The sequence below is a fragment of the Euleptes europaea genome, chromosome 3, assembly GCF_029931775.1.
Source record: "Euleptes europaea isolate rEulEur1 chromosome 3, rEulEur1.hap1, whole genome shotgun sequence".
Lineage (NCBI taxonomy): Eukaryota > Metazoa > Chordata > Lepidosauria > Squamata > Sphaerodactylidae > Euleptes > Euleptes europaea.
This window is the reverse complement of record NC_079314.1, coordinates 29,402,976-29,428,432: the sequence shown is the minus strand read 5'-3', so window position 1 is coordinate 29,428,432 and position 25,457 is coordinate 29,402,976. Positions and strand designations below refer to the sequence as shown.

Below are 25,457 nucleotides of genomic sequence, written 5' to 3'. Positions count from 1 at the left end.
CAACCCCCTGCTTAATGCAGGATCAGCCTAGAGCCGTGTTGGCGAACCTATGGCACGAGTGTCGCCGCCGGCACGCTGAGCCCTCTCTGTGGGCACGCGTGGACCCGTCGCCTCTGCCTAGGGCTGTGCCGTGTTGCCATGGTGAGGGCGCTGAGGGTGGTGCTCCTTCTCCCCAAGCCCATGCTCCCCAAGCCTGTGCTGGCGCCCTCCCTCTCCTTGCACCAGGGGCAAGCCCCTCCCTCTCTCGCAGCTGAGCTGCGTCCGCAGTTCAGCTGTTTGTCGGGCGCCCTGCCCATCTTCAGTTTGGACCGGGAGGCTGTGGCTGAGCACCTTGCCACACACACCCCTCTCAGCTGGGCTGCAGGGCAGCTCAGCTGTTTGTCGGGGCCCCGCCCGTCTTCAGTTTGAAGAAAGTTCTTTCTTCTTAAGTGCAACCACTGTGGCCAAAAAACGAGCCACATTCGATGTTACCAAATCATTGTTTAAATCGCCAAGCAAAAATGGCAACACCCAGGCGTGTGAAGGGAGGTTCAAGCTAGTAAGAATTGGAGCAATAAAAACCTCTGTCCTGAGACCAGCAAGGACAACAGAGCATCAAGTGGTCCAAAGTTTCAATTTCGCCCGTATTGCATAAGCAGAGACAATCTGGGTAAGGTATCCCACTAAATCAGGGGCAGGATTTAAATGTATGTAGCATAGATAATGGTCGACAGGTTTTCCTTACTGCCCAGAGAAAGAAGAAGAACAAGAAGAGTTGGATTTTATATGCCGACTTTCTCTCCCATTTAAGAAAGAATCAAACCGGCTTACAATCACCTTCCCTTCCCCTCCCCAAAACAGACACCCTGTGAGGTAGGTGGGGCTGAGAGAGCTGTGACTAGCCCCAAAGTCACCCATGTGTAGGAATGGGGAAACAAATCCAGTTAACCAGATTAGCCTCCGCCGCTCATGTGGAGGAGTGGGAACTCAAACCCGGTTCTCCAGATCAGAGTCCACCACTCCAAACCACCGCTCTTAACCACTACACCTGCCACGCACACACATCCTGTCTAACAGCAAAAGGCCCAGTTATGCCACACTGCACTGGGCATGCGGAGTGCATGCGCAAAGAACTAACAGGAGCTGCAGTGTTAAATGGCAGCGCATGCACACGATGCATTGTTCCTCTGCGTTAGAGGCACGGCAGTCACAGTGGAAATATTAAGTGCAAGCCTCAGGGCAGAAAGAAGCTTTATGAGGAACTAGGGGCTGCCACTGGAAAAAAAATAGCATGGGAGGGGGTCAAGCACTCCTCTTACGGTGGCCAACCTCCAGGTGGTGGCTGAAGATCTCCCGCTATTACAACTGATCTCCAGGCAACAGAGATCAGTTCCCCGGGAGAAAATGGCTGCTTTGGCAATTGGACTCTATGGCAATGGAGCCCCTCACCTCTCCAAACCCCGCCCTCCTCAGGCTCCACCCCCAAAATCTCCAGTGATTTTCCAAGCCGGAGCTGGCAACCCTCGGTTCACAGGATGAGGCCGAAAAGGCATTTCCTTCAACCACTGAAATTGTTTCCTGTGCGGAAAGGCAGAGAGATTTAATGCTCCCCTCTCCACATGCCGCATTCCAGTTCTGAAGATGCTTCTCCCAGAAGCCCTCGCCTTCCCTTCCCCCCACCCCAGAGGACCCAGCAGGAGTAATGAATTAAAGTCAATGGGTGCGGAAGATTTGTCAATTTTCCATTTGATATCTCTTGCAATCGCGCTCTACAATTTCATTGTATCTTCAATGATCTACTCAGATTGTATCTCCTTTCCTCAGCAGTCATTAATTTTGATAAAAGGGAAATATAGCGGCTAAGGAGGCGCCTTGCTGGGGGGGGGGGGAGAACTTTGAAGGTCACGCCTGAGAAGTATTTGTTATTAAACTGAAGTTGAGCGAGTCTCTCTTTTCTCCCCCAAGCATGCGTACGCTGATGTATCACAAACACAGAGGCACTTTTCGGGGTGCCAGGACTTCCCCCAAACAGAATCACAAGCTCACACATGAAACTGCCTCATACTGGATCAGACCCTTCGTCCATCAAAGTCAGTATTGTCTACTCAGACCGGCAGTGGCTCTCCAGGGTTTCAGGTGGAGGTCTAGTCACATCACCTACTTGCCTAGTACCTTTAACTGGAGATGCCGGGGATGGAACCTGGGACCTTCTGCATGCCAAGTGGATGCTCTGCCACTGAGCCACGGCCCCTCCACCCTCTCCATTAAAAGTTCTATTTCCCCCCAACAGGTACAGCCACAATATCAGCATGGACTGAGCGCATCGTCACCCCTTTGCACACACTCATTTTCTTCCTACGCAAAAAAGCAGGCACAAGGTCTCCCTCTGCAACATCAGTGTGGCATCCCAAAGCCAAGAGAAGGATCCTCTGCTTGTGCATTAAAGCTAGGGTTGCCAGGTCCCTCTTTGCTACCGGCGGGAGGTTTCTGGGTCGGAGCCTGAGGAGGGCAGGGTTTGGGGAGGGGAGGGACTTCAACGCCATAGAGTCCAATTGCCAAAGCGGCCATTTTCCCCAGGTGAACTGATCTCTGTTGGCTGGAGATCAGTAGTAATAGCAGATCTTCAGCTGGTACCTGGAGGTTGGCAACCCTAATTAAAGCCCCCTTGTAGCATTCCAGAGAAGACAGGTTCGCATCTTGGCCCTCTTTTCCCTACTGGGGCTTTAAGCGTGGGGAGAGGGGAACATCTGCAATTGAGAAAAGCGGCACAAGGGAAACAGTTTGTCGCCCCACTCCTCAGTTCATACTCCCCACCACACACACATGTACTCACAGTGATTTTTGCAGCTAAATCACACATTTCGGCCCTGGGTTCAAAGTAGGGTTACCAACTTTCAGGTAGTAGATGGAGATCTCCCGCTATTACAACTGATCTCCAGCTGATAGAGATCAGTTCACCTGGAGAAAAATGGCTGCTTTGGCAATTGGACTCTATGAAGTCCCTCCCCGCCCTCCTTAAACTCTGCCCCCAAAACCTCCTGCCAGTTGCAAAGAGGGACCTGGCAACCCTAGTTCAAAGGGAATTACACCAGGAGGGATGCCACCACAGAACCTTCCTCTTCCATTTCCCCAATCTTACCTCCTCGTAGACAGCGGTAGCAGGGAAGTCTCCTCTCCGTTACTTTATCTCCCCAGCCCTTTTCACAATCATCAATCCTAGCCTCAAGGACTAGTATGGGAATAGTTCTACAGGGATCCCTGCTCAGTACGGGCTCATTTTGATGATGAGGGGTAGGGCAGGAAGGGAGGGAGAGAAACAAGAGAAGAAACCTCACTGCCCACACCTGAGCCCATCAGGCCCTATACAGCTATTTATCCTTATTTCTTTGAATAGCTTCCCCCTTATCTCAGAGTATTTTCAAAGTAATATCATGTCCACATCCTAACAGGTACACAAAACCCAACACAACTGCCTACCTTCCCACATTGGTTACTGAGTCCAGTTCAAGGCATTGGTGCCATGTAGGGTTGCCAGCTCCAGGTTGGGAAATACCTGGAGATTTTTGGGGCGGGACCTGAAGAGGGCGGGGTTTGGGGAGGGACTTCAATGCCATAGAGTCCAATTGCCAATGTGGCCATTTTCTCCAGGGGAACTGATCTCTGTCACCTGAAGATCAGTTGTAATAGCACAAGATCTCTGGCCACCACCTCGAGGCTGGCTACCCTTACTGCCATGTCTCTTAAGAACCCCAGCTCTTACTGTTTTCAGACAGATCTTATGGTTGGCAAAGACCTGCTGAACAAAAATCTCAAAAGCCGCATGCATGACTCGATCTGGTTTCCAGGGGTTAGGAATAAGGGCACCATGCCTGTGAAATGGATTGCCCACCTCACCGTTATTAACAAGCCTGGAATAAATTAAATACAATTTTAAAATGCAGAGTAAAACAAGTGCCATTATGCAAATATGCTCCGTTTGTATAATTCATATGGGTTGTCAAACTCACCTTTGTTTGGTGAAGGGTCTGGATTGCCTGGATGGATAATTTAAATTTTTTTCTAGTCCTGGAGTCACCCAGCCTAGGTTACAGGCTTCCATTTCTGTCCCTGTTTTAAAAAAACAATTTTCTTCTCCTTTTCCATCTTGAATTACTATTTTTCTCATTTAATGGGCTCTTTCACACTTTCTCATTAGCCATACTAATTGAAGGTCAAAATTAACTTATCAGGTTAAAAACATTTTTTAAAAAATCATTTTTTAGGACAGAACAGAGACAGAACAAAGACATATTTAAAGGGGAAAAACTGGTCTGAATGGCATCTCATTTTAAGCAACATGATATCTTAATTTTATATATATATATATATATATATATATATATATATATATATATATATATATATATATATATATATATATATATATATATATATATAAACAGTCATAGCAATTTGTGAAACCTGCTCGCGGCAAGTACTTGGGGTCAGCGATAGCAAGACGCTTCCTAGCGAAATGGAGAAGACCGATGCTAAAAATACTTTCTATTCATACCATCATTCTCTGGTGCAGACCTTAGAGCGCTCTGTGACACCTTCAGTCTAGAGGCAGGGGGGAGGCATGTGCTGCTACTGATATGGGGAGGGGGATGCAGCTGCTGAAGGCTAAACACCCCCTTTCCAAGACTGGCATCTTCCAGCACATGGTAAGCTAAAGATCTGAACGGTTCAGAAAGGAGAGATGTCTGCACACCTGAAAAGAATAATTAGCTCTTCCAATAGGGTTGCCAACATCCAGGTGGTGGCTGGAGATCTCCCACTATTACAACCGATCTCCAGGCATCAATAAGGTTGCCAGCCTCCAGGTACTAGCCGGAGATTTCCTGCTATTACAACTGATCTCCAACCGATAGAGTTCAGTTCACCTGGAGAAAATGGCCGCTTTGGCAATTGTACTCTATGACATTGAAGTCCTTCCCCTCCCCAAACCCCGCCCTCCTCAGGCTCCACTCCAAAAACCTCCCGCTGGTGACGAAGAGGGACCTAGCAACCCTAGGCATCAGAGATCAGTTCATCTGGAGAAAATGGCTGCTTTGGAAGGTGGACTCTGTGGCATTATATCCCATTGAAGTCCCTCCCATCCCCAAACCTTATCCTTTTCAGGCTCCACCCCCAAAATCTCCAGGTATTTCTCAACCCGGAGTGGGCAACTCTAGCTTTCCAACCGTCTGGAATTTTACAGGCCCTACCAGGAAAACTGTTTGCCACCCCATAATCAATATTAGACTGGAAATTCTGTCTTCGGCCTGCCCTTCACTCCACTTGGTCCTCCTCTTGGCCCAGCTTCACCCAAGGAACATCTTAGCTTTCTTAAAATTAAGCCAGTAATGTTGGGGACAGTTTACAGTGCCATCCTGAACAGAGTTACACCCTTCGAAGCCCATGGGTTTAAAAGGGTGGATGGCCCAGGCTAACCTGATCTTACCAGCTCTGGGAAGCGCAGCAGGGTCATCCCTGGTCAGTATTTGGATGGGAGACCACCAAGAAAGCCCAGGGTCACTATACCCAGGCAGGAAATGGCAAACCACCTGTGGCTCAGTGGTAGACCCTCTGCTTAGCATGCAGAAGGTCCCAGGTTCAATCCCTGGCATTTCCAGTTAAAGGGACCAGGCAAGTAGGTGATGTGAAAGACATCTGCCTGAGACCCTGGAGAGCCGCTGCTGGTCTGAGTAGACAATACTGACTCTGATGGACCCAGGGTCTGATTCAGAATAAGGCAGCTTCATGTGTTCATGTGTCTATTCATCTCTTGCCTTGAAAACTCCACAGGGTTGCCATAAGTCAGCTACGAACTTAATGGCAATTTCCACACCAACTCTGCTTAAGACTGCACTGTTAGTTATTTTTCTCTAGGAAAGGACTGGACACTTGCTGGAAAGGAAATAGGATAATAAGCAATACCCAGTAGTAATGTCCTAATGGAGCTGGGGCTGCATGAAGGAGATTTCCGGTCAAGGAGAAAATTCATTTCCCTTATACATCTTGCGTTAGCAACCAGGCTAACCTGGACGATAGCTTGGTAAGAATCAAAGTGGAATTCTGCTCACAACCTGAGTTCCTGAAAGGAAATACATAAAAGAAAGTCCAAGCAATATTTATTTACAAGCCACTAAAACAAACCAGGGTATAAAATCCAGCATCAAGCAACATTTAGCAACAAAAATTATGCCTGTAAAAAAGCCTCAATAGATGTTTTGGCTTGGCACCTAAAGGACACTACGGTAGATGTCAGGTGAGCCTCAAGACGCAGTGCATCCCAAAGGCAAGGAGCCACCACTGAAAAAGCCCTGTCTCTAATCACCCCTCCCCTTACTTCTACAGGAGAGGGAAAAGGGAGCAGGGCTTGGGAAGAGGATCTTAACTATCAGGCTGAACACTATGTAAGTTTGATCAAAGGTCAGAACAACAAAGGTCCCTTATGCATGGGTACTTGGACTCACATTCTCCCCCTGACTTGGTTGTTCCTCAGAGTTCTGCATGAGTTTCCCTCCACATGAGCGGCGGAGGCTAATCTGGTGAACTGGATGTGTTTCCCCACTCGTACACGAAGCCAGATGGGTGACTTGGGGCAAGTCACACTCTCTCCGCCCCACCTACTTCACAGGGTGTCTGTTGTGGGTAGGGGAAGGGAAGGTGATTGCAAGCCGATTTGAGTCTGCCTTAAATGGTAGAGAAAGTTGGCATATAAAAACCAACTCTTCTTCTTCTTCTCTTCCTTTCCCTTGTCTGACCCTTCCCTCAACTCAATGGTATCTACATTTCACAGCTAAGCACTTCAACCTTCACATACCTGCCGTTTAATCTCTCTCTGTCTCTCTCTCTCATTTTTCCTCTCCTCCCCCTTCTAACCAACAAACTGAACTCTGGCTTACCAGCGATATCTGACCAATACAATACATGCATACCTATCTTACCATGGTTGGCCGTATTCACATCTCCCACTTTCTGGCCCGATGCAAAATCCCCAGCCTCTCGCCTGTGCAGAAATGCACAGATCCACCTCCCTTAGACTGGCCTTGATCGCCCTGCCTGTCTCCTGCCTGATGCAGGAGTGAGAGTTATGTATAAATATTCAGAACCTCCCTACAGTGATATGACAGGACCTCTGACAATCTGACCTTTCTCAGGTGAATATATCTGCAAGCAAAACAGAGCGTAGTTTATTACATTCCGCAGCAGGCAAAATTAATGCAACATGACAAAAAAATAAACTTCCCACGTCCCTCCAGCACAGCAAGGTCTTGTCTTTCAGAAAGGCTGATGCAGAGATTCAGAGCTTTCTTGAATACAGCTACTTCGGCTATTCTGCATAGGCTGCAAGAAAGGGAGTCAAGTAACAAGGTGATCCAGGGCACAGGAAGAGTTAGCTTTAGCCAGAGAGGCAAGGGAAACTCTAGGTTAGAGGGGAAACCCCTGAATGCAGTCTATATAGGCCAGATCTGGGCCTTGAGGCTGACACCCAAGAGGTTTACTATTAACTGGCCTTTCCCTTTAAACGGTAGAGCAAAACTAGGAATCCCAAACCCTAGCCTAGTTTGTGTTATAAGGGGCTGTGGCTCAGAGGAATTCAGAAGGTACCAGGTTCAATTCCCAGAATCTCCTGTTAAAAGGATCAGGTAGTAGGTTGTATGAAAGACATCTACCCAAGACCCTGGAGAGGAGCTGCCAAATGGAGTAGACAATACTGACCCTGAAAACCTGATAGATATACGGACCCCACATGAGGCAGCTTCACATGTTAATGTGACCCTTCAGAGGGTGACCTTTCTAAGGATGATCTCCAGTTTGCCTGAAGTAGTCTCCCCTTTCCTGAATCTGCCAGACAAACAGCAAGAGGAGGAGGAGGAGAAGAGTTGGTTTTTATATGCCGACTTTCTCTACCACTTGAGGAAGAATCAAACCAGCTTACAATCACCTTCCCTTCCCCTCCCCACAAGAGACACCCTGTGAGATAGGTGGGCTGAGAGAGTGTGACTAGCCCCACGTCACCCAGCTGGCTTCGTGTGTAGGAGTGGGGAAACAGATTAGCCTCTGCCACTCATGTGGAGGAGTGGGGAATCAAACCCAGCTCTCCAGATCAGAGTTCACTGCTCCAATCCACCGCTCTTAACCACTACTCTGGCAAGCACTCCAAGAAGGCAATTTACCAAATTCCCAATGTAGAGGTGCTGGTCAAACCTGACTGAAGAGCACCTAGTCCTATTCTCTCCAAACCCTCATCCAAAGACTACTCAAACAGGTATTTCGGGATGATCTTTAAATCGGCTCCCTAGCTGCTGCAGTCGTCTTGTTTGTGGGCTTCCTGGTTGGCCACTGTGTGAACAGACTGCTGGACTTGATGGGCCTTGGTCTGATCCAGCAGGGCCTTTCTTATGTCCTTTAAGAACTGCGACCTCACCAACCAAGCCCGGCAATCTCATGATAAACGTCTTCTGTAAAAAATAATAAACATAATGCTAATAATAAAAACTATTTCTTTCATCAGCTTAAAATGCAGCCAGAAGAAGCTGAGCGGCGGAAGCAGTTCAAGACACTCGTTCTCCCAATGCCAACAGCGCTCATTCGCAGATCTGAGGAGGACATTTCTCTATTAACAAATGATGTATGGTCCTGGCACCGGGCTCAGCGGCCGCCATTAAGCAGCCAGCGATTGCCAACAGACGCTCCCTGAATAATGTATAAGAGACTCCGCTGTTTCCCCTAATCTTACAGTAACACTGTGAGCAAATGTGCTCCCCCTCGATGTTAGGTTCCATAATCAGAACACGGCCTATCAAAACAGTCTCCTCTGTTCCCCCATCTTGATTTACGCAGTGCCATATTTATTTACACGTCATTCACACTCACAACCTTCCAAAGTACAACGAGCAGCCAACATATGGCTGCCAAGCGGGGTCTCCCAGTCGGGCTTCTTACAGAGCTACACCTGCTTCTCATCTCTTCGGCAGACCTGCGGCACAGCATCTCTGATCGTTCCCTGCGCCACCCTGGCGTGCTGGAGGAAGAGAGGGCAACACAGCTGGTCCAGGCGAGGCAGAAGGCACAGACACGAACAACAAAAAGAAGGGAAACCCCACAAGCCATGATGACTCATTCCGGCTTGTCGAGCTGCGCCTACCTGCTCACCTGAGGCGAGTAAGAATCTTGCCAGGGCAACCAGGCAGCTTTGACAACTTAATGGAAGATGTTTCTTTCCATTATTTTAGACCAGGAGTTAGCAGAAGGTCACTGGGGATTAACCGGTCACTCTTCAAGCAACCAAAAGTCACTCTCTGCCCCTTCTCCACTGCTACTGTCATTGCTTTTTTTAATCCCTTCTCCTTAAAGCTACCCAAACAGTGTAATTTCTCTTTTTCTTTTGTGCAAAGAAGAAGGAAAGGCAAACATGCACATTTGCTCTGGACAGGAAATTGACAGCATCAGCACCCTTGCCCATCAACCTTTCTACCTCCTCCATCATGCATGCATACAGGCACCCTTGCTCTAGACCACTGGTTCCCAACCAGGGGTCTGTGGACCCCCAGGGGTCCGCGAGAACTAAATTAAGGTCCGCGAAACAAAGTTATAAACCCATAATAAATTAATATTTTCAATTAAAAGTTCTCTATTATAAAAATATATATTCAAATAATATTCTAAGCTTAATGTTTAACTAACAGTTATGGTTAAAGTTTATTTTCAAATTCTCAGAATTTTTATTTTGAACCTTGGGGTCCCTGCACCGAACAAAAAAGTCCTAGTGGTCCCTGATCAAAAAATGGTTGGGAACCACTGCTCTAGACGGAGAGACAGCATGGTAGTGACTCGTTCCCCCTGCATCAAAGTGGCTTGTCTTTTCTAAGCCAGCGTGGTGTAGTGGGTAAGAGCAGTGGTTAGGAGCGGTGGACTCTAATCTGGAGAACCACTAGCAAAGTACACACTCAATCAAAGCAGCTGTGAGAGATTGTGATTCAAACTCAGCCTTGCTTGGAGCCAGCCAACCACAGCAGAAGCTCTCCCCCCCCACCCCAGTTCAGTAGCCTGCGAGATTCAAGTCAGAGATTCACCACCAGCAGGAAGGTGAACTGCCCCATCCCCAACACACACACACATCCAGAAAGCCAACCGGGAAGGCAAACAAGGCAACTCTTCAATAGCAAACCAAGTAACTTATCAGTAAGTAACCACTTGCAAAGAGTGACTTTAACCAGGAAAAAAGAGCTGAGCTCAAACACCACAGCCCACAAGTTTCCTGGAAGCCCCCCCCCCAAAAAAAAAACTCTGTAGCCTGAGCGATTCAAGCCAGAGATTTACCACCAGCAAGAAGCCAGTGGCTCCCCACCCCCAACACAGTCAGAAACAGGAATCAAGTTTAGAAGAAAAGCCCCAAGTAAAATAAACTGATAGGCAAACTGCTGGATGTCTTCTCCTCCTCCAGGTAGCAGGGCAGGCAGGAAATAATCCAATGGATGTAGCAGCAGCAGACACAGGTCAGCTCAGGATCGGCAGCAGCAGCAAGCAAAATCCAAAGCGCATGGACTCGGAGTATATAGCCCTTTTGGCCAGCTCACAGAATTTCAAATGGGAGAATCCCTTCTCTGATTGGCCAAAAGACCCAGCTCTGGCCACCTATTGGCCACCGGGACTGCTCCATGCTGAGTTTGGGTGTCTCCCCGAAGGCAAGGTAGGTTGCCCTCGAGGAGAGCTTTGTCCTCAAAAGGTGGAAGCCGGAAAGCCGAATTTATTTGGCTTTAAGCCGAAGCAGCTAAATTAGGCTTTGGGGTTTTTGCTTCTGCAAATCTCGAACCGGATAAAGCCGAATCAGCGTTTATTCGGCTTTTTCCTGGTTCGGGATTTGCCGAATCGAAAGCCCTAATTATAGGGACCGGGGAGGGGGGACATCCTCAGGCTGGGTTGGCATGTTTGGTGGTCAACCTCTCTTGATGCTAAGGTTTTAGAAATTGATTGCCAGTCACCCTTGGCTTTACGTAATGATCAATGCTCTGCCCTTTGTATTTATTTCTATTTATGTCACTCCTGCCAAATCAAAACAAGCTCTCTTTTCTAACTGGTCAAATTTACACTGTCAACTTGAAGGACTTTTTGCAAAGTTCCCTAGAGCGAAGTTTTCCCTAGGGGGGGATTTTAATGCCAGCGTAGGCCTCTCGGATGAGACTCTCCTTGGTAAAATTCCAGATTTATCTGTTGACTATGGGGCACGGAAGCAAGTACAATATTTTGGGGACTTTTCTAGATTTATTCGGAAGGCTCATAGCCTCACCACGTCAGATAACAATTTACTTTTGAAAAAAAACCTCTGTATCAAAATGGGTTGAGCAGAGGAGCCCAGAGTGGAATACTTTTATTAGGGTTCTCGTCTCTTCTTCATATTAAAACCGTATACTATTGCTCCTCGTACATATTAACAGTCCTATCCTATGCAGTGTTACTCCAGTCTATGCCCACTGAAACTAGTTGTCTTAGACTAGAATAACTCTGTATAGCATTGCACTGTAAGAATCCTACAATAAAATCAGAACAATAAAACTAGAATGAATGTAAACCAGAGTCATGCCCATCTAAAATTGCAGAAAGCCATTCCAGACCCGCCAAGAAGCCCAAGTGAACCAGCAACGCTTGAACTAATAAGTAACAACTTCACAGTCTACCTTCAAATCAGCCAAAGGGTAGACCTGGCAGACCACCTTAACGAATGTGTCCCATAGTTATGGGGAAGCCACCAAGAAGGCCCTGCTTCTTTTAAACACTCATCTCACTGCTGAGAACTGGGGCACTAAGTTGGTCTGGCAGGGTTATTTAGCCCCAACAAGATACCCTTCCTTACCTCTACCTTCTTGGAGAAGGACAGTTTCTCTCTTCAAGTCACGTTGCTGAGTTCGGGAGCCAGCAGAAGCTCTTCTCAAAATAGCAGTGTAATGAGAAAAACTTCCCTTTGCATCTACATCAGGGTCCCCAGCTCCTACTAAAGTATTTCCTGGCACCCACCAAGTATTTTTTAGAAAGCGAGTGGGGGCTTTTACTCAGCAGGGCTTCTAACTGGCCACTGGAGATCCAGTTGGCTGTGCAGATTATAACACTGTTTCAGTGGTAGCTGCCTGAACAGTGTTGGGTTTATTCTCTCTTACTCCTCTTTCCCTGTTTTAATTACCCTTCTTTCCCCCTGCACTTGGGCTTCCTCTATATGATTTGCTCTACCTTCCGTGGTAGCCAGTTTATGGTTGCGCCCAGAATGGTTGCGTCAGAATTCCAAAGGTGCCCACAGGCTTGAAAAGTTCGGGGACCCTGGGTCTACATGTTCTCTGGCACACTAGGGCGATAGGAGGGGTATAGCAACCCCCCCCCCAAACAAAGCAATCCATCTCTATGTTTCTTCTACAAAACATGAAAGAGAGCCTGTGGAAAGCTTCCAGGACAAAATTCCAAAAACCGTCTGGTCGACAAAGAACTGAGTAAGGAGCTCCTACTCCATCTCCTTGGGTAGTCACACACAAATACATGAAGCTGCCTTATACTGGATCTGACCCTTGGTCCATCCAAGTCAGTATTGTCTACTCAGACCGGCAGCAGCTCAGGTAGAGGTCTTTCACGTCACCTACTTGCCTAGTACCTTTAACTGGAAATGCCAGGGATTGAACTTGGGACCTTCGGCATGCCAAGCAGATGCTCTGCCACTGAGCCACTCCCTATTCAAGGTTCGCAGCACAATCGGCTAGAGGAGCAAAATCTCTTTCGGCTGTAGGAGCTTCGAAACAGAATTCTGTGCATGCTCAAATTCCAACGGGTTGTTGCACATAAAGAACACACCTTTCTTCCACCAGATCTGTAAGAAACTTTAGCGCAAGAATCTGAACACCATGCACCTGCAAAGACACCCTCCCCCCTGAGCTATACAGTCCAAAGCAGACATGCTTGAACACCAGTGGGACTTACTTTCAAGTAAGCATTCACTGTGTGTGTGTGTGTGTGTGTGTAAAGTGCCGTCAAGTCGCAGCCGACTTATGGCGACCCCTTTTGGGGTTTTCATGGCAAGAGACTAACAGAGGTGGTTTGCCAGTGCCTTCCTCTAAGCATTCACTGTAATGACCTAAAAATAGGCATCAAATATTTTGTGGGATGAAAGGCTGAACAGTACACCCTTACCCCAATAACACATTGGGATTTTGGATCAATACAATTCAGGCACAGCTCTTACGGCATTCCTTGCAAGTCACTCTCTTGGGGAGGGTACTCAAGCCAATGGGAAAAGAACCTGGCCTAGGGAAAGGGGAACTGTATTAAGTCTGAAAACAATCCCAGAAAAAAAAAATAGCAGCTAAATTAAAAAAAAAACAGGCAGGAGAAACTGGGGGGCTGGGGCAGGGAGAGAAATTCATTTGTGCGCAACAAAGACCCAACTTCATTTTTAACATGGAAACCAGGATCAGAAAACCACAACTTTGAAGACAGGAAGGTCAGATGAGACTAAAATTGCTGAGCAGAAAGGGAAGGACATTTATGCAAGCCTTTCTGCCCCCCAACATGAAACCAGCTCTTTTTCCGTTCAGTTTTTCGTGCCCCTTGGGAAATGCCATTAAGTGAGTCTCCAGTCAACAAAACACGGTTGCATTAAGATGCCTGCCCCAACGAATATCCCACGGAAACTAATACAGTAACAGCACACACACATATACATACACACACGTGTATATATATATACACACACACACACACACACAATGAGGGAAAAAAGTATTTGATCCCCTGCTGAATTTGCCCGTTTGCCCTCTGACGAAGAAATGACCAGTCCATAATTTTAATAGTAGGTCTATTGTAGCTGTGACAGAATAACAACAGGAAAAAACCCAGAAACCCAGAAGACAAAAGTCAGAGATTGATGTGCATTATAATGAGTGAAATAAGTATTTGATCCCTTTGCAAAAGATGACTTAGTACTTGGTGGCAAAACCCTTGTTGGCAATTACAGAGGTCAGACGTTTCAGGTAGGTGGCCACCAGGTTTGCACACATCTCAGGAGGTATTTTGTCCCACTCCTCTTTGCAGATCCTCTCCAAGTCAGTAAGATTTCGAGGCTGATGTGTAGCTACTCGAACCTTCAGCTCCCTCCACAGATTTTCGATGGGATTAAGGTCTGGAGACTGACTAGGCCACTCCAGGACCTTAATGTGCTTCTTCCTGAGCCACTCCTTTGTTGCCTTGGCCGTGTGTTTTGGGTCATTGTCATGCTGGAATACCCATCCTCGACCCATTTTCAATTCCCTGGCTGAGGGAAGGAGGTGCTCACCCAAGATTTGACGATACATGGTCCCGTCCATCGTCCCTTCGATGAGGTTAAGGTGTCCTGTCCCCTTAGCAGAAAAACACCCCCAAAGCATAATATGTCCCCCTCCATGTTTGACGGTGGGGATGGTGTTCTTGGGGTCGTAGGCAGCATTCCTCCTCCTCCAAGTTGAGTTGATGCCAAAGAGCTCGTTTTTGGTCTCATCTGACCACAACACTTTCACCCAGTTCTCCTCTGGGTCATTCAGATGTGCATTGGCAAACTGCAGACGGGCCTGTACATGTGCTGACTTGAGCAAGGGGACCTTGCGGGCTCTGCAAGATCTCAGTCCTTCACGGCGTAGTGTGTTACCAACTGTTTTCATGGTTATGGTCCCAGCTGCCCTGAGATCATTGACAAGTTCCCCCCGTGTAGTTCTGGGCTGCTTCATCACAGTTCTCATGATCATTGCAACTCCACGAGATGAGATCTTGCATGGAGCCCCAGACCGAGGGAGGTTGACAGTTAGGGTTGTCACCTTCTCACCAAGCTGCTTGGCAATAGTCTTGTAGCCCAGTCCAGCCTTGTGCAGGTCTACAATCTTGTCCCTGACATCCTTGGACAGCTCTTTGGTCTCGGTCATGGTGGCTAGTTTGGAATCTGATGGATTGATTGCTTCTGTCTACAGCAGAATCCTAACCCTAACCCTAATCTGGCTGGTTGATAGGGGATCAAATACTTATTTCACTCATTATAATGCACATCTGACTTTTGTCTTCTGGGTTTCTGGGGGTTTTCCTGTCTCTCACAGCTACAATAAACCTACCATTAAAATTATGGACTGGTCATTTCTTCGTCAGAGGGCAAACGGGCAAATTTAGCAGGGGATCAAATACTTTTTTCCCTCACTGTATGGGATTTGTTTAATTTACAGAACATGCTGGGGTTGCCGTGGAAACAGGAAAGAGTCCCCCCCTGCTCCCCCATAAGCCACAGCAGACCCAGGGAACAAGAAAATGGAAGGTCAAAGTTATTAATGGCCCTCAAAATGGCAACTTGAGCAGCAAAAACTGTACCACACAATTCAATGCATCTTTTGCCCACCGCTCAGTCGCCCCAGATGTTTACCCCCTCATGGTGTCTGATCTTGCAGACATGCATCTGGAGGCCAATCGGGGGAGAAAGTCGCTGGGGTAGCATTCTGGGCAAAGAACAACAGCAAAAAACAGCTGCCAGTTAAAAGATTAAGAACCCTTCCCTCCTTTGCTCCACGGCTGTAAATCGCAATCTTCCTAGGCTCCTTTTCAATTTTTCTGAAGATCTTCATTATACCCGTGTGCCTGCGACGTGCAACTTGCCCTCTGACACAGTAGCCCTGTCCAGATAGCCTCCCTGGGTTTTTTTACAATGCATGAAGAGGAAGAGGTAGCACAACCAGGATGCCCCTCTACCTCCGTGCAAGGGTGTCTGCATGGTGACAATGTGTGGAGGAAGTGTCTGCACATATGCTCCCTGCCTGTGATCAGCAATGTTTAGAAAGAAGAGGAGGAGGAAGAAGAAAAGAGGAGGAAGAGGAGGAAGAAGAAGAAGAGGAGGAAGAAGAGGAGGAGGGGGAGGAGAAGTTGGTGTTTATACCCAGATTTTTCTCTACCTCTACTAGACTCAAACGGTCTTACAATCACCTTCCCTTCCTCTCCCCACAACAGACACCTTGTGAGGTAGGTGAGACCGAGAGAGTTCAATGAGAACTGTGACTAGCCCAAGGTCACCCAGCAGGCTTCATGTGTTGGAGTGGGGAAACCACCCCGTTCACCAGATTAGAGTCCACCCCTCACGTGGAGGAGTGGGGCATCAAACCCAGTTCTCCAGATTAGAGTCCACCGCTCCTAACCACTACACCGCGCTGGCTCTCAGTAGTGTCGTTGACCACAGGGAGGTGGCGTATGCATGGACACTTCACCTGACAGTACGCACCGTACTCACAAGCCAATGATCATTGCGTGCAGGGTGGGCCAAAGCGTTTGGGTACAATTTCCCTCCCTGCAGGTTCAGTCAATGTGTGGGGAGAGGGGATTGTCTGTACAAGGTGATCCCCAATATGGGGCTCTTGGGCTCCATGGTGCTCGATTTCCTAATGCCCACTTGCTTCTTTAGCAAAGAACCAATCATGGCCTTCTTCCAACTCACTGTAGCAGGAGGTCTTTCAGAAGACTCTAGATACATCGTCTTTGGGACTCCACCATTTTGTAATTTTCCTCATGGCTAGGGTTGCCAGGTCCCTCTTTGCCACCGGCAGGAGGTTTTTTGGGCAGAGCCTGAGGAGGGTGGGGTTTGGAGAGGGGAGGGACTTCAATGCCATAGAGTCCAATGGCCAAAGCGGCCTTTTTCTCCAGGTGAACTGATCTCTATCGGCTGGAGATCAGTTGTAATAGCAGGAGATCTCCAGCTAGCACCTGGAGGTTGGCAACCCTACTCATGGCAGCCAACACGCTCTCCCAAAATTCCAAAAGTGTCCATAGGCACAGCAAGGTTGGAGACCCCTGGCTGTTGCACGTATGGGCCCTGCTGTACGTTCACTTCCCGGAACATCCCGCCCCCCAGCCTCCCTCCCCCTGGTGTTTTCTGGCCAGGAGGCTGGCGGCGTGAGCTTTGATAAATGATGTACAGTCATCCATCTCAGAGACTAGCACTTAGATGATGAATGGAGTACATTCGGAAAGCAGAAAGAGAAGGGGGGGGCACACAAAATTGATAGCTTTGGAAAGAAATGAAAATTCTCTTTTGGGGAGCCACAGCAGAAAAAAAGAAAGTTTAATGAGGAAAAGGTTGCTCTGAAAAATACTAAACAAACCAAGATTGAAAAGCTGATTAGGCCCAGGGCAGTGAGAGCCACTTTATATGTATGTATATATCTATATATCTATATAGATAGATAGATATTCCTGCCAAAAGTAAAAATAGAGGGAGTATCTGTGTTGCAACCTTAAATCTTTTTATCAGGAGCAAGATCGCACTGAACGCAGCAAAACGTACTTCTGACTTTTAAAAAAGCTATAAAAGGTGACAGAGGAAGACTTTTTTTAAAAGCTTAAGGAATCAGAAGGAATATTTCACGTTTGCAGCCGGGATGTGAAGTCGGTTCCATAAATCCTGGTTTGGAGGTTCACACTAAACTACAGTTACCAGCTTCAAGTGTCTCAAGAAAGGGCTGGCAGCAGAACATTCATAAATGGAGGAGACGAAGGAACACCTGTAATACATTCTCAATCCACCGAAGGATTGCATCAATTTCGCCAAACCCCTCCTTATGGGTGAGCTGAGATTTGAACTTCCTAGCTTGTTCTTAGTAACTAGATGGCTTCTTTTTTCTCCGCACCAGCTTAATAGAGGGGCATGTTTACAGGGAAAGCCGCTTCTTCCCCATCTCTCCATTTTAATTTCTCAGCCCCATCTGATTTTTATTTTATTCCATTTGGTTTTGAATTATTCCCTCCGTGCGTGGAGTTTATAAGAAAAGACACATATGAACAGATGAAGTTCAGGTAAGAGGCCTTCCACATCACCTACTACTACCTGATTCTTTTAAAGTGGAGATGAACCTGAGGCCTTCTGCATGCAACGCAGATACTCAGCCATAGCCATTTCATAGCCAGCGTGGAGTAGTGGTTAAGAGCTGTGGTTTGGAGCAGGGGACTCTGATCTAGAGAACCGGGTTTGATTCCCCACTCATCCACATGAGCAGCGGACACTAATCTGGTAAACTGGGTTGGTTTCCCCACTCCTACACATGAAGCCAGCTGGGTGACCTTGGGCTTGTCACAATTCTATTAAGAGCTCTCTCAGCCCCACCTATCTCACAGGGTGTCTGCTGTGGGGAGGGGAAGGGAAGGTGATTGTAAGCCGGTTTGATTCTGCCTTAAGTGGTAGAGAGTCGGCATATAAAAACCAACTCTTCTTCCCTCATTCAGGCATCCTCAATGGCTACACCAAAACTGTTCTTCTAACTGGCGTAAGGAATGGGAGAGGATCATCCATTGGCTGGAACTGACCCACTCTTCCCATTGACTCCCAACCACTAGCAGTGGGCTGTTCACTCCCAGGAATCACACAAGAGTCCCATCCACATATTACGCTCACTTCTGATACAACCAGACTTTATAACTGTGTAAGGAAGACGTATCCCTATGAAAAAGTTAAGTTCATGCTTTCTTTGGGTGGGTTGACATGGAACCCTTATCTGTGCCCAGAGGATACTACTACCATTGCTAATAGCTGATTTAACAGAACAATGAAAGGATGATATGTTGGGGGGGTGGGGAGCTTTGCAAGATAAGAGTGCATGATATGGGGTCATTGAAAGTCCATAAACTGTCTTTTTGATGCCACCTTTTCCTACAATCCACCCTCTTCCATGAACAGGAGACATGGATATTTGTGTCCTTCAAGAGAACACAAAATTGATGCGCTCACCGAAAAACACACGCAGGACCACTTGAGACAAGCAAAAAGAACATTTCTGCTTTCCCACCTGCCAAGTAACCCCCTGCCTCCTACATAATGAAGTTGCATAAACCTCATCATCTTCAGACACACAGGGCATTATTTATTTATCCACCCAACACAACTCTGTTCATCTCTCACACCACCAGAGCAAATAATTTCCACTGTATTGTCGAGCAAATTATTTCCACTGTCTTTTCTGATTCTTTAACCCAGATTCTTCCAGCTGAGTTCACCATGATAGACAAAGGTTGTGGGACTTGTTCTCAAGTCACACAGGAGAGCAAACGCCTTCCTGTACACATGCACCACAGGAGAGCTTGCAGAGTACTTCAAGGCCAGAGGACACCATTAGAGGGGTCCAAATCTGACCCCTGTGTACAAAAAAAAATGACACAGAAGAAATTCAGCCAGTTAATTTGTGCCTTGCAACTCTGCCCTCCATTGTCTCTGGCAATTCTGGCCCCATAGCACTGGGAAATGTTAATTCTCTTGAGTTTCATGGCAGTGCAAGTCGGGTCAGGGGCTCCTGGCCCGATGGGTGTTACAAGCATTGTCTAGTTTGGCTCTCTGTTCTTCAGGAAACACAAACTCCCAGCCTCTACAAACACACATTATGCAGGCAGCAATCTTTCCCACTTATTGGACCAGACTTCTTGTTATAAATGATACCAGGCACTGAACCCAAGACTCCCTGCATACCAAAGATGAGATTTGCCCCGTGTTTTACCAATCATATGCCAACATGAACATGAACATGAGTCAGCAGTGTGATGCGGTAGCTAAAAAGGCAAATGCGATCTTGGGCTGTATCAACAGAAGTATAGTGTCCAAATAACGCAAAGTGATGGTATCGCTTTACTCTGCTCTGGTTAGACCTCACATAGAGTACTGTGTACAGTTTTGGGCACTGCAATTTAAGAGGGATGTAGACAAGCTGGAACATGTCCAGAGGAGGGCAACAAAGATGGTGAAGGGTCTGGAGGCCAAGTTCTATGAGGAAAGGTTGAAGGAACTAGGTATGTTTAGCCTGAAGAGGAGAAGACTGAGAGGGGATATGATAACCATCTTCAAGTACTTGAAGGGCTGTCGTATAGAGGAGGGTGCCGAGTTGTTTTCTGTTGCCCCAGAAGGTCGGACCAGAACCAGCAGGTTGAACTTAAATCAAAAGAGTTTCCATCTAGACATTAGGAAGAATTTTCTAACAGTTAAAGTGGTTCCTCAGTGGAACAGGCTTCCTTGGGAGGGGGTAAGCTCTCCTTCCCTGGAGGTTTTTAAGCAGAGGTTATATGGCCATCTGTCACCAGTGCTGATTCTAAGACCTTAGGCAGATCATGAGAGGGAGGACACCTTGGCCATCTTCTGGGCATGGAGTAGGGGTCACAGGCTGTGTGTAGCAGTTGGTTGTGAGTTTCCTGCATTGTGCAGGGGGTTGGACTGGATGACCCTGGTGGTCCCTTCCAGCTCTATGATTCTATATATGTATTATACTGTTTTACTGCATTTCCCCCCTAATTTTGAAATCATTATTACTGCGTTATTTGTTGCATGCATTCTACTTTTACCACGTTGTTTTCTAACTCCGTAATCCGCCTTGAGTCTCAGTAAGAAAGGCAGACTATTAATGAAGTAAATAATAAACAGAAACATTTAGAACAGGCGGTGTAAAAGAAGCCAAATCCAGTAATTTGACTGTTGTGTTAGTGGAACGGCTTTGCATATAGCCTGATGTGACGGATGAGGGGTCAATCTGCAGCAAGAGCTGACAGACCAAGAGTGGGCAGAGGAGGCAGACAGCTGACACTCTGAGCTCTGAGAGACAGAAAAGCATTCAAAGCTTGGGACCCAGCCTGGGTAGAAGGCTGTGAAAGTAGTAGAAGCTTGGGACCCAGCCTGAGAGGAGGCTGTGATAGATTGGAAGCTTGGTAGCGAGACTGAGCGGAAGCCAGACTGTACTCTGTGAACCTGAGGGGTTCTGTTAAAGCCGAAGCTATTGACACACACAACCTGTGGGAGTGGCAGGAGTGAGAACTGGGTTAGAGAGGGCCCATTCTCAGGTCACAAAGGGGAATTAGTCTCTGAGGTAGAGCTATTCCGGTAGCAGGGAGGCGTGGAGGATTACAGCCACTGAGGTGGGGTAGTCAGAGAGAGCTAGGCTGGGGACAGAGTCCGAGAGTCTGCGTCTGAATAATAGTTCTGAGGGATAGACCTAAGCTTGAAACGGAATCTGAGTAAGCTTGAAACTAAGAACGAAAGGAACTCGAGTGAAGAAAACATCTAATCTGTTTCTCTGAAGTAATCTTGCGTATATAAATCTGACTCTGAGTTTTCCATCCAAATTCTGCTCTTTTCTTCAAAAAATCTCTGTGAGTTCTGTTCAATAAACGTCTCTGTTTAAGTTAAAAAGCCTCTTGTCTCCTATTTCTCACTGAGGTAAATACTGGTGTGGGACTGGAGGAGAAGGAAAATAATCTCCTCATGAATACACGCAGGCCAACGCTTTTCCCTCAGCATATACAGCCGGGCTGAGAGAGTGGGATACTGAAGTGGTTGAAAGGGGGGTGCGTCATACCTGACATTGCTAACTATAGCATAACTATAGTAGAACAGGCAATCAGAGAGGAACAAGGAACTAAGCGCAGTGCTAGAAACCCTGTTCAGCCTATTTGGTCATGCACATTGGCCAGGGCCGAATTGGCCATATGAACAGTACCAGGTTCATCTAGTCCAACTCCCTGCACAATGCAGGAAATTCACAACTACCTCCCACCCCCACCCCCAGTGCCCCCTACTCCATGCCCAGAAGATGGCCAAGATGCCCTCCCTCTCATCATCTACTTAAGGTCATAGAATCAGCATTGCTGACAGATGGCCATCTAACCTCTTCTTAAAAACCTCCAGGGAAGGAGAGCTTATCACCTCCCAAGGAAGCCTGTTCCACTGAAGAACCACTCTAACTGTTAGAAAATTCTTCCTAATGTCTAGACCGAAACTCTTTTGATTTAATTTCAACCTGCTGGTTCTGGTCCGACCTTCTGGGGCAACAGAAAACAACTTGGCACCCTCCTCTATATGACAGCCCTTCAAGTACTTGAAGATGGTTATCATATCCCCTCTCAGTCTTCTCCTCCTCAGGCTAAACATACCCAGCTCCTTCAACCTTTCCTCATAGGACTTGGCCTCCAGATCCCTCACCTTTATGACCTTTATGATAAAAGGCCCACTTTAGATAGTTAAAAGTAAATACTACCAGATTTCATGCAAATAATTTCAAACGTTCTCCTTGGTTGTATCAATCACACAGTAATGGGGACAAATCTTCAAAAGATTCAAAAGGGGTTAAACAATCTCTAGGGTTTCCAGAAATTGCCAAGTAGTGGTTTACCATCCCCAAAAAAGGGAAAGTCTTGCCTTTTTTAGGACCTTCCTCTCCAAACCTTGTTTCTCGATTACCAACTTCTAAATTAACTTCTCCAGATGTCTCAAGCAGCAACTCAGAGCCGATAAACACTGTGACACCAAATACTTTTAAGCAATACTTTCGAGGCCTTATCAAGCCCATGAAATCCAGACAGTTGAGATAACTTCACCAAAAGAAATAGCCTCAGCTTTTATTGCAACACAAAACCCTCATAAATGTTTTAATCCAACCAACAGACATCTCAGAATGATTACTAACACTGCCACGCTCAGGGAAAAGATGCTAAAAACAAATGGAACAGAAAAAAAGTCATAGACAGACTCATGTCCATACCTCGTTCTTAGATTTCCCTGCAGCGGCAATCCATCGTAGACAGATAAAACGTCGAAATCTTCCTCTAAAGCGAACGATTGGAATACAAGCTGCACCCTGTTCTGCTCCTCGGCGGTGATTGTCCATGTACAATTGGCATAATTTGGATAACCGTACGGAAATCCGGGACTCTGCACTGTCCCGTTTGGACCTTGTAAAATGTAACTGCAGTTCTGGGCTAGGAGAGAAAAGGGGGAAAAATAGAATGCACAATTGAAATTCTCTTTGTAACTGCAGGTTTGCAGCTGGACAACCGCAATGGTATCCAAGTTGTTTGTGACTAGATGCCTTAGGGCAGTGGTCGGCAAACTCATTAGTCAACAGAGCCAAATATCAACAGTACAACGATTGAGATTTCTTTTGAGAGCCAAATTTCTTCAACTTAAACTATATAGATAGGTACACTGTTTATTAACTTAATAAGCTTTAATTAAAGTTTTAAGTCTTAATTAAACTATAGGTACACTGAATAAAACTTGATATCATACTTAATAATGTTCTTATTTATTGATAAAAATTAAATTGTAAGTAAGGTATCCATAAAATTAAATCATGACAATGACTGACAAACACTTCATGTGAATAATGGCCTTGCATCTCCCCGACCCCCATGTTAGATGCTTGGAGCCCGAAGGATTTGGACGAGTTCTGTATTTGGGGCATCAAATAACTGCTATAAATACTTCCATACTCTCTCCCCCCTCCCTTCCCCCAAATGTGCATTTTTTCCCTCCAAAATACCCACAGCCCTGAAATTTTCCAGATGCGTTGCATCCCTGATTCCGGAAAAGGGAGCAGAGAGAGAGAGAGAGAGAATGTGCAGGGAGCATTGAAAAGATCTACAGGGGACCACCCTGTAGAGAGTAACTCAAGATGTGATCTTCTAGTTGTGTGATCTCTCGGCAGCCGCCCTGGCGCATCCTGGCCGCCTTGGCCTCCTGTGCTCGCCTCTCGGCCTCCTGCTCCTCCTCCTCCTCGCCGCCGCCTGGGCTCCTTCCTTCCTTCCGTGTGGCTGCGCTTCGCAGTGAATGGGCTGTGATCCCATTCGGAACTTGGAGACCACTGGCTAGGTAGGCTTCTCTGATGAATTGTCTAATGGATGTGCTGATAGACTGTCAGGACATGCAAAGTCCCTTGTTGGGTGCAGAAGGTTTCACTTCTGAGATAAGCAACACTTCACTAATAGCCTCAAAGGGCCAAGTATTATAGTGCAGCCAAAGTACAGGAGTTCACCGGATAAGACAGTAGCTTAGATGCATCTCCAAGAACATATTAAATCATACAGTAGTTCATGGACTGTCAGATAACACACCTGGCTAATTGGACAAAAGGTATGCCAAGATGACACCAAGATGAACATCTCTCATGTGTTATCTCATTCTAGGGAAGATGAAAAAGGTATTTGTTTATCACAGGTATAAAAGTTGGCATGAGAAGATAGAGTTGAAGTCATCCAAAATCCAATGTCAATTAAGCTAAAGCCCAGAATTAATTGTGTGAGATCATGGGCATAAGGTAACCAAAAGAGGGTGGACTAGACAAAAAACCCACGAAAAGTATAAAAACATGTTTGTACTGCATGCTTTTTTTGAAGAGTTGTAGTTGGCTGTCATAAGGCAGAGCTCTACCTGCTAGCAAAATAAAGTTACCTCTTGCTTCTAAAAGAAACAACTTGAGTCGTCCCCGTTCTTGGTGGGTCTCTGCCAGTGAGCGGGGTCTGGCATTTATGTCCAACAATATCACTGTTACCAGCAGACTCTGACCCAGAAATAGCTAGATGTGTTGCAAAATATCTGGCAACAGTAGTTTCTTTAAAGTTACGTTAAAATGATTTTATTGCTGATTATATACAAATTGGATGGGTCTACGTATTTATTTTCTTATGTGCTAACTGGAGGGTATTATCTATTTTATTGTTTGTATTTGTAATATTATAATAATTAAAGTCTGTTAAGATTTTATCACGTTTTAACGTTGTCTGATCTTTTGTGTATTCTTCGTGCTCAAGCTCTTTGGTCATATGAGCTTAATAATAAAGGAAAGGAAATTAAATCATGGATGAGTGTGTGACATCTCTGCTAAGCCTGCGATTCTGGTTTCTCGCACATGCCAATGGTTGAACGTTTGTTGTTTTAAAATGCAGCAGCCTTTTGATTTCCTTTTGCTTGAGGCCTCTTTTCCAACACACACCAGGCAGCTGCACACTCCATATATATATATATATATATATATATATATATATATATATATATATATATATATATATATATATATGTGTGTGTGTGTGTGTGTGTGTGTGTGTGTGTGTGTGTGTGTGTGTGTGTGTGTGTGTTTCGTTCTCCAAGGAACGAAACTCAACAGGAGCGTTCATTAGAGCCAGTTATAATTTGATTGACCTACGCTGGCACAAAGAAAAAAAATAATAAAGTTATTTTTCTTTAAAAGAAACCCACAGAACTTCAAAGCATCCCCGCTTTGCAAAAGATGCGTGTGTTTGGCTGCATTCCCCCCAACCTGATTGCAGGCGTTTATGCCTCCATAGATCTCCGGCTACCATATTTATCCCAAGACGAGAGTCCGTCTGTGGTGGGATTATGAAAATTACCATATTTATTAGGATGGCTCCAGAGGGACAGTACAAAACTGAGTCATGCAGTTAAGTCACTTCAGCAAAGGGAAATTACAGTGCCTTTTACAATGCGAGAATACCAAGGTGACCTGCATATAAATAGCTTGTGAGCTGTGATTGCAGTAAGAGGGTATCCTTATTTTGCTCAGTATTCTGCCTTCTAACAATGCCCGGCTACAAGCCGTGAAAAGTTCATAAACAGGTCACGATGGCATTACCTGTCGCTTTTTTGTCAGACATAT

The 25,457-nt window shown here is 46.3% G+C and overlaps 1 protein-coding gene across 1 annotated transcript in view; it reads right to left on the bottom strand.

Annotated features, from left to right (window-relative positions):
- Positions 1-25,457, bottom strand: part of CSMD2 (CUB and Sushi multiple domains 2) — a 690,555-nt gene that overhangs the window by 599,449 nt on the left and 65,649 nt on the right. The window contains exon 2 of the mRNA XM_056846155.1: positions 22,548-22,764. Within this exon, the coding sequence (XP_056702133.1) occupies positions 22,548-22,764 (217 nt within the window). The remainder of the gene's footprint in view (positions 1-22,547; positions 22,765-25,457) is intronic.